This window comes from Anolis carolinensis, chromosome 1, assembly GCF_035594765.1.
Source record: "Anolis carolinensis isolate JA03-04 chromosome 1, rAnoCar3.1.pri, whole genome shotgun sequence".
Classification (NCBI taxonomy): domain Eukaryota; kingdom Metazoa; phylum Chordata; class Lepidosauria; order Squamata; family Dactyloidae; genus Anolis; species Anolis carolinensis.
The window spans coordinates 38,925,629-38,935,415 of NC_085841.1; the positions used below are offsets into that span (position 1 = coordinate 38,925,629).

Consider the following 9,787-nt stretch of genomic DNA (forward strand, 5'->3'; position numbering starts at 1 on the left):
AGAAGCTAATCACCATTGTGTGAAGAAGACCTCAATCCACATTTTTACCCTTCGGCACTGAGATTCAGTAGTCTGTTTGTTTAACAATATTACATTACCTGTGGAGCTAAAAAAAATCTAATACACATTGGGTATTAAAGGGCTTTCAGTGTATTCAACTGGACATCAGATTGTACAGAAAGCATTTTCTAATATAGAGACACTGCAATTTGCTGTCAGATCTTAAGCCGTATCACTCTCATGAAGGATAAGAATGGACAAATACCAGCTTCATTTTCAGTCATAAGCAGAATACTTGTGTTGTTATTTCATTACTCAGAGGATATATTTGCTTTGTTCTGAATTAAATCCGGAGTCCAGCCTGTTAACACAGAAATTTACACTTATGAGATACTGTGTTGGCAGTGCCTTCAGAAAGCACCAAAAGTGTGTTCTGGTTTTTCTCAGGGTAATAGGTTAGTAAGAAATGGTTAAAGACCATCACTATTATCATCACCATTTCACATTGATTATTTGAATTATCTTATAAAGACACAGTCAACTCAATAAATGACTGAAATGAAGATAAGTTTATACTACCAAATGTATGTACAAGCGAAGTATAATGTAGTTTATCTTTTGAGATTGTGCTGGTACTCTAAATGCTAAAAAGAAAAGATGCATCATAGAACAACTGATTCATTAAATTGGTGTTGGGTTTTTCTTTTTCTTTTCTTTTCTCTCCCTTTTTTATATAATAAATGTTTTGCAAATACAACTGAGCCTTGTTTCACTCCCTCATTTGCAGATTGAGAGACCTCTGCATATGAGAGTCTATATGGATCCAAGAACGTGAACATACTTGATTTAAGGAGGAATTGTACCGGAACAAAGAGGTAATCCCCTAGATGTCCTCTAAGGGCAGTTGGGCACTTTTAACCACATTTTAGAGATACCAAGACCTTCTTGCTCGGAAAGGCCTTTTAAAAAATCCAACACTCAAACCACTGCACCATTCTGGCTCCTACAGGTTAGCAGCAATATATATTAGATTCATGTCCTGTTTTGAACTTCTCAGAGGTATTCTAAAGCCCTTACTGGCCATGATAGGAAAAAGAATTCTGGGTTAGATGGGTCACCAAGGTTATTACCTTAAAAAGATGAAATACATATTAAAAAGTATTGCTGCAGTGGCAGCACTGTGATGTGCGTAGTAGTAACACAGGAAAGTAGTGAACAAATGTTTGGAAAACATCCACATGCAGTAAATGTATCTGAATAATAGCTTAAATGGTTAACAGGTCTGGGTTGCATTATAATTAAACATTTTTTTAATGAGAAAAGGTTTTTGAAGAGTATGGTCTGAATAAAAAGGATCTGACCTCTTCAAAGGTTTTATCCTCCATGCCAAACACCAGAAGTAGTGGAGGTTTCTTTGGGGATCCCCAAGGAAAGGATGACCAGGCGATATCCATATGAAACCCAATAATCTTACAGTCCTTATAGTGAAATGGAATTAGACATTTGCATTTAAACCAGCGAATGATTCCAGTGAAATGGAATTAGACATTTGCACTTAAACCAGCAGGTAAGCGTGTTAAGAATGACTTGAGAAACTGCAAGTTACTTCTGGAGTGAGAGAATTGGCCATCTGCAAGGATGTTGCCCAGGGGCCGCCCAGATGTTTTTGATGTTTTTACCATCCTTGTGGGAGGCTTCTCTCATGTCCCCGCATGGAGTTGGAGCTGATGGAGGGAGTCATCCGCGCTCTCCCCGGGTTGGATTCGGACTGGCAACCTTCAGGTCAGCAACACAACCTTCAAGTCATCAGTCCTACCGGCATGAGGGTTTAACTCACTGCGCCATCGGGGACTCATTAACAGACATTTCCAATGACTATGATGCACCGCCGCAGTGGGAGAAGCACAGCAGTGAGAGATCAGATAACCCTGTGACAAAAGCAGGACCAAACCAGTGCTATAATGATATAATGGTGTGGGGTTATGGGAAAACTGGTGCCAGGTTTGGCTACTTATGAAACAGAATCTAGTGGTGTTTGGGGGGGAAAAAATCAGTGTGTGTTAACACAACTGTGGCACACAGGAAAAGTTGCTGTGTTCATATGTCTTCCTTTATGGAAATAATATAAGAGAAAACACAGTGAATTAAGCAAGTTTGAGCTATTTGAGTCCATTGATTATTTTGAGGAGCACATGACCTTGTAAATATAGCGCAGGATACTGAGAGGTGTTGCTTTGGCTTTGCATACAAAGGGGATGTAACACTTCCAAGCCCTCTGCCTCACTTCTGCTTGTGGAATTTGTTATGCCGGTGGCACCAGACTTGCCATAAAAAGCCCTTACACTGGCTGTCCTTTCCATTCAGGCAGCTTCCAGCCTACCAGAGCTGTCTCTTCTCAGTCAAGACCAGCTTGTGCTGAAGAGAGAGACTAAAGGGATCTTTTTCACAAGTGATTGCTAGGCAAAGGATGGCTGTGAGCTTTAGCTGGGTAGTGACCTGTGTCCTCTTCATAGCTAGCCCTGCCAGCGGATTTAGCGAGAAAGGACTCAAAGAGATGTTGCTGGAGAAGCTCAGGCTTCCTGAAGTCCCTGCCCTACAGAAGACAGACCTGGAGAATGTGGTCATTCCAGAGAATGTCCGGAACAAATATATGACCCTGCTGAAGCGTCACCGAGTGAAGCGGAGAGCTTTGCCAAGTCTAGCTGGGATCTTGAGAGGAATTCCCGGCAATGCAGGTAAACCACCCAGTTATTCTTGTATGTAACTAAAAGCAGGGCTTGAGCTTTGCACCTCACTCTTTTGAATGTTAATAAACTCCCAGCTAGCATAACTTTTAGAAGCTCTAAAAAGCACGATCTGAGTTTCAAATGAAAATCTAGATCTGCTATGAAAGTCAGAGTCAAAAGCACTGAGTTCTAATATCTCAGCCATTTGTACCCAGATATATATACCCAAAGATTGTTTTGAGATTTTTCACTATATCTGTTTGTCACAAAAATGATAATAGTTTTGCTCAAGAGTTAAAGCAGAACATTACTGATTCCAGCGAAATTAACTATTTGAATTACTTTCTTATTCATAGTTATGATTGGTATTATGTTGCAAGGTTAAACCAATTGATGTTCATACAATTAACTGACTAGAGGTGTTGTTTTCATGGGATTGATTTGTATCACTTTTGACCATCCTGAATATGTTTATTTTGAAATAAGATTTTCTGCCTCTAAGGGACTTATTCTCAAGTGACAGCTCCATTCTACATAAATACTTCCGAGTTTAGCAGGATTTAGTGACCAGGAACCTGTTGTTACTTCTAAACAGAGTAGACTCATCGAATCAATGGCATTTATCTACATGTTGATTCACCATCCAACAATTGATTGAATGGGTCTTAATCTAATTAGGAGTAACCAAGAAGATGCCAGCCACTGTCTGGTAAATGTTTATAAATTTGCAGCCCACCTGTTAAATCTTATTCCTATATGATCAGAGGTAGGTCCTGTTAAGTTCAATAAAGTTTTCTCCTTGTTAAATATGAGAGTATAACAGGGATGTAGTTAATGGCCATCTACCGTCTGTTCAGAACCGTTTTTGCCTAAATTAACCAACCCAACTGCTTTTTCTGAAATACCTTTCTACAGCATCTTAAGCTACCTTTATCTGCTGACGTACATATGAAGAACTTTGATGTTGCATTTGATTTTATTATGCATTGTAAACATTTCCCTTGATAAGAGATAGTCTGCTTTCAGATGTACCTTTCAGACATGTTGGGCTACAATGTTCATCATCCCCATCCATGTAGCCATTGCATGGGATAGTAGTCCCACACATCTCAAAGGTACTTGGATGAGGAGGGCTGCTGTAATGCAACATAAAAATGGAGCATGTGCTCCATCTCTCAAGTAGGAAAAACAATAATGAATTGGAATATTTCCCTTCTCCCCAAATGCAGATATTCCAGGAGATGTCCTCTATTCTGATGCCACACGGCAGAAGCTGATATTTGACATGGAGGGAAGGATACCCGAAAACAGTGAAGTTACCATGGCTGAGCTGAAGCTTTTCAAAAAGCCTTTGGAGATGAAACACCTGCCCATCAGGCCATCTCAGAGGCCGGTCATGAACGCCAGGGTGAGCGTTTACTGGGTCCAGCTGCAAGACAATGGAACTAACAGGACTTCTTTGATTGACTCCAGGTATGAATGAGGTACCCAGCCAGACAGTTCAGAAAAGGTGCACTTATATGAAATTCAGTTGAGCGAAAGAAGGCAGAATCCCAGCAACACTGAAACAAATTCTTTCGTATATATACTTTGGAAGCTAGGGTGTGGTAGGAAGAGTGGTGTGCAACTTAAGAGTATTGTTTACCATTAGGTCTAGCCTTATAGTCCAGCATGGGTACTATGAAATGGCAGCAGATATTTCAGTTATCACTGTCAAGGTGAAGAATTTTCTATCTCATGTGCCAAAATTACATGGCTGGTTTTAGATCACAGATATCCAAAGTGTGGCCATTCCTTGCCCCAAATCCACCAGCTCCAACTTTTTCTTTGTATGTGGTTGGAGGTATAATGTATGAAGGGAAGGCTATTTTTGCCTTGTGATGGTACTAGTTTCACCCGCTCAATTTCCATAGTAAGCACAGGGCCCTATTAGCAAAATGAAATCCTATTTTTTATAACTCTGTCAAATGCAGTATCTAGCATTTATTTCTTCCGTCAATCCCTATATTACACCATTACGTTTATTTCTCAAACACAGAAAACTGTGGGCAGCAGAAGACACCTACTTAGATGTATAGATGTATAGATGATTTCACACTCACTTATTTAACAGTAGTTTCAACAAACTGACACACCTCCATTCCCTGTATATTACATTGCTGAAATGAAGAGAGTTTGGGAAATGAGAATGGAAATTTTATGTTTCATAATCACCAGCCACCAAATTCAGTGCTGACTGTGGAGAGGTATTGGTCTAGGAATTCAAAAAAGTTCAGAAAATACCATAACTTTTTCAAACTCTAGTTTGAGGTAACCAAACATAGATCTGGGAGTTGAAGAGTTGCAACTTGCATTTAGTTTTGGTAACCAAAATAAATCCCTTTGCTCAGTCTTCTAATTCTGAACAAAATGATTTATACACGACTTCATGTGTGAATTTTGAAGTGCTAATATAACAAAACATGTGGATCCTGCAGGCTTTATGTTTGCCAAGCATTGCTATATATATTACTTTAGTGGTTTGGATACATGGCAATATCTGAACTGATCTCTATTGGAATATGATTGATTCAAGCCTGAATGAGTTTCAGATACTTTCAATTCTGTACGGGGCTTTTCAAGTCAGGTTAGTTGTTAAGATTTTCATAAAGGCTGTCTTCAGAAAGATTGCAACCACATTGTTGCAAAAGGCTTTATTTTCTGGAAAAAAAGGAGAATGTGAATTATGGAATATTTTATTTTAGAATGGTGAATAAATAGAAATTATTTCTAAAATCTACTGTAGCAAGAAGATATGTACTCTATATATAGGATCAGATCATTCCAATTTCTGGTCTTTGTTTCATTTTCAAAGTTATCTTTATGGAAATTAGAAGTTAAATCTGTTTGACACTATGGAAAACAGGTATATGACTATCTTCTTTCTCATTTCAAAGTGTAAGGTTATATCTCAGTTGTGAACTCTTTTCCTACATAGGTTAGTTCCAATCATGGAATCTGGCTGGAGGAACTTTGATGTCACACAAGCAGTACATTTCTGGCTAAAAACTAAGAAGACTGGGCCAATGTTCCTAGAGATCTGGATTGAAGGAGAAAGACTAGGCAGCTATGCCTCTGAAATGGCCAAACTGGTGCGCTTTACTTCCCAGGACCCTTCAGATAAAGCACTTGGCAAACCTGAGTTAGTGCTTTATACTCTTAACCTGGAAGAATATGGGTAAGTGTCAGAATGTACAAGTTTTATACGTGCTCTTTCATATAGAAGAAAATCTAACTTATAGGATGAGGGCAAGATATAAATAGATGGCTAGATAATAAATACCCGTGTATAGCCACAATACTGTTGTCAGGCCTGGTTAGAATCTATCTTTTCTTTGGACTTATCACATCATGTTGCTATTTTCCTGCTACTCCTGGTGGGAAACAGCCCAGAAAGAGTTTCTTTTACAAACACAAATCATGTGTTAATAACTTCCTTTTGAAAAAGAAACACCTAATAAGCCCCCCTCTAAGATAAATGTGATTAAATCCAAGGCAAAGATGCAGTTGCCCTGCTGAAAGAGAGACTTGCCTGCCTCACATGATGAACTTCCTAAAAGAAATCAAAATGTAAAGGTTTTCCCCTGACATGAAGTCTAGTTGTGTCTGACTCTGGGGGTTGGTGCTCATCTCCATTTCTAAGCCAAAGAGCTGGCGTTGTCCTTAGACACCTCCAAGGTCATGTGGCCGGCATGACTGCAAGGAGCGCCGTTACCTTCCCGCCGGAGCAGTATTTATTTATTTCTTTATTTACTTACAGCATTTATATTTCACCCTTCTCACCCCGAAGGGGACTCAGGGCGGATCACATTGCACACATAAAGGCAAACATTCAATGCCATGACATAGAACAGAGACAGAGACAAGGCACAGGCACCGGGCTGGCCTCGAACTCATGACCTCTTGGTCAGAGTGATTTGTTGCAGCTGGCTTGCTTTCCAGCCTGCGCCACAGCCCGGTCCTATTGATCTACTCATATTTGCATGTTTTCAAACTACTAGGTTGGCAGAAGCTGGGGCTAACAGCGGGAGCTCACCCCACTCCCCGGTTTTGGTGGCTGCTTTCAGTCAGCATGTTCAGCAGCTCAGCGGTTTAACCCACTGTGCCACCAGGGGCTCCTAAATAAATAAGATTGAGCTATTTCAAACACTTGTAGGTTTCAAATCGTCCTCCGTCACATCCTTTCATTGTGCTCAGACCTTATTCCTTCATTACATGTAATAAAATTGTGCTTTTCTTTTGGACAGAGGACCTGGAGACTGTAAAGAAGGAACCTTGACTGAGAAGACTATCTGCTGCCGCCAGGAACATTATATCAATTTCCGAGAGCTGACCTGGACTCAGTATTGGATTATTGAGCCGGCTGGCTACCAGGCTTACCACTGTGTGGGTGGTTGTCGGCAGCCCAAGAACTTGCTGCGCCATTTCGGCTATGGAGAGAGAACCTGTGCTGTAGTGGAGAGTTCCCCACTTCCCATGATGTACCTTGTCAAGAAGGGAAACTACACAGAGATTGAGGTGGCAGAGTTCCCCAACATGATTGTAGAAAAATGTGGCTGCATAATGGACAATATAGCAGTGGTCTAGCTGTGTACACACTGACACACTTGAACTGGTAGTTCTAGCCAACGTGAAAGAGGTGGCTGGCTCTGGAGTTCTTGATTCCTGCTATAATCCCTGTTGTAAATGCTGTCTTATAACATAATGCTCCTGTTCCTACATGCAGAACACTTGTGGCATCTTGCTCGTTTCATTCATAGCATAATTCTCTCCTTTCACTGAATTGTGCTGCTACAAATGGAGGCTGTTCCCATTTGGACTTTTTCACAAGAAACCAAAATAACAACATTCAGCAGCAACAGAGAAGTTCTTATCAACGCAATGCATTTCATTAGCATGGGTGGAAGCCTATGAACCATATGATATTGGCTCCCTCATTATAGTTACATAAGTTTCTCTTGTTCTTTTTTTTCTTTTCTTTTATGATTAGAGTACTAGAGTTGTATAGTACTTTAGCACAATGACTAATAAAACAATTAAATATACATATTAGACTTGGAATGTAAATATTAGTGAAGGAGCATAGGCCGGGGATCAATATTGTTTCTACTTATTTTAGAGTAGTGACATATGCTTTCTTGTAATATATTTTCTTAGAATTTCTTGTACATTACTTTGTAAGACAATCTCAAAATTCTTTAATAAATAATGTATAAAATGTTTTGAACAGGCAACAGGTAGAGACATCCAAAATTATCTATATAGCAATAAATGTCCATAGCTTTCATCTGTCTTTTTTTTCTTATCAGATTGTTCCTTTATGTAAGGTACTGGCACACTCTCTGAACAAGATACATACTACCTACTATCCTCTTTTGTGATAATGGGGTGTGAATTCTCTTTTTCATCATGTAATATAAGTATGCAATAAAATGTTGTCGCTGAAGGGAGAGCACTCTCTTTCTGTTTAATATCCAGTTCCTGAAGCAATCTGTAGCCATTTCTCCCAATCTAAGGGTGCATCTACACTGTAGAATTAATGTAGTTTTACTATAAAATTATGGGTTTTGTAATGAGCACTTATCTGTAAAGAATTCTACTGTATGTATTCTTCAGAAGACTGACAAATAAATGTTCAATTGCTGAGCAATGCTTAAGAAATCTTCTAACTAGTGGATTTCTGTGAAAACAATGTTTGCTTATGTTTCCAGGATCAGGCCTAATCGTAATATGATAACATTGTGAGTGATGAATTTTCTGTAATCAATTTTGTATATTTTAACATCTTATCAAAACAATAAAATCCAAAAGTAACATAGTGAGATTATTGCTTGAATATATACACAAACAGTATTATTATTTTAATCTTCATTGTTAAAGCAATTTGATTTTATGACAGTAGATTCCTTTGAAGGCTTTTAGTGAAAAGGGAATGGACAGATATATATATATAAAATAAATACAAATACTTTCTGTAAGACTGCAAAACTGGTGAGCATATGGAGTCTGAAACTTTAATTCCTGAACAGAGTTTGTGCACATAAGGAAATTGGCATATAAGGACACATAGGTTAAAGGTAAAGGTTTACCCCTGACGTTAAGTCCAGTCGTGACCGACTCTGGGGGTTGGTGCTCATCTCCATTTCTAAGCCGAAGAGCCGGCGTTGTCCGTAGACACCTCCAAGGTCATGTGGCCGGCATGACTGCATGGAGCACCGTTACCTTCCCGCCGGAGCGGTACCTATTGATCTACTCACATTGGCATGTTTTCGAACTGCTAGGTTGGTAGGAGCTGGGGCTAACAGTGGGCGCTCATTCTGCTCCCGGGACCTTTCGGTCTGCAAGTTCAGCAGCTCAGTGCTTTAACGCACTGAGCCACCACCAGGGGCCCCATAAGGACACATAGATTCAAACAAAAGATAATACTAGGTGGAGTCACCTTCTCTGGAGGTTTTTGAACAGAGGCTGGATGGTCATCTGTCAGGGCCACTTTGATTGTGTTTTCCTGTCTGGCGGAGGGTTGCACTCAATGGTCCATGTGGTGTCTTCCAGTTCATTGATTCTACCTGGGCGTAATTCTTATTGAACTCAATGGGATTAATGAATGAATATATGTGCATAGGACTACAAGAAGAGATAAACACTAATAAGGAAAATAGCAGTGATGATGAAGAAAGAGCTGCAGAGCAACACTGGGGATGAAAGGAGTTGTGCGTATGTGTGTGTGTGTGTGTGTGTATAATATCATGGTTCATGCTGCTGTCGTTGCAGAAAAATATTCTGGAATGCTGTTCTAGTGCTAAGCAAATTCATTCGTAAACACCAAACTGAGACAGATAACAGTATGAGGTGCAAACTTCACAAGTCTTTAATAGAACTAATCATGTGAAAATTGGCATGTGCTGTGATGCACTTTGCATACAAAACATTGTGAACTGAAATACAATATTTAAAAATCAAAACAATTTTAACCAACATAAACCTATCAGGATTTCAATAGGAAGTGTGGGCCTACTTCTGGC

General features: G+C 39.6%; 1 protein-coding gene across 1 annotated transcript; it reads left to right on the top strand.

Annotated features, from left to right (window-relative positions):
- Window positions 1–1,427: 1,427 nt before the first annotated feature.
- Window positions 1,428–8,677, top strand: LOC100555191 (left-right determination factor 2). Its single transcript, XM_003216090.3, has 4 exons — window positions 1,428–2,735; window positions 3,956–4,199; window positions 5,704–5,943; window positions 7,013–8,677. The coding sequence occupies exons 1-4, from the start codon at window positions 2,468–2,470 to the stop codon at window positions 7,350–7,352; spliced, it is 1,092 nt and encodes a 363-aa protein (XP_003216138.1). The 5' UTR covers window positions 1,428–2,467; the 3' UTR covers window positions 7,353–8,677.
- The last annotated feature ends 1,110 nt before the right edge of the window (window positions 8,678–9,787 follow it).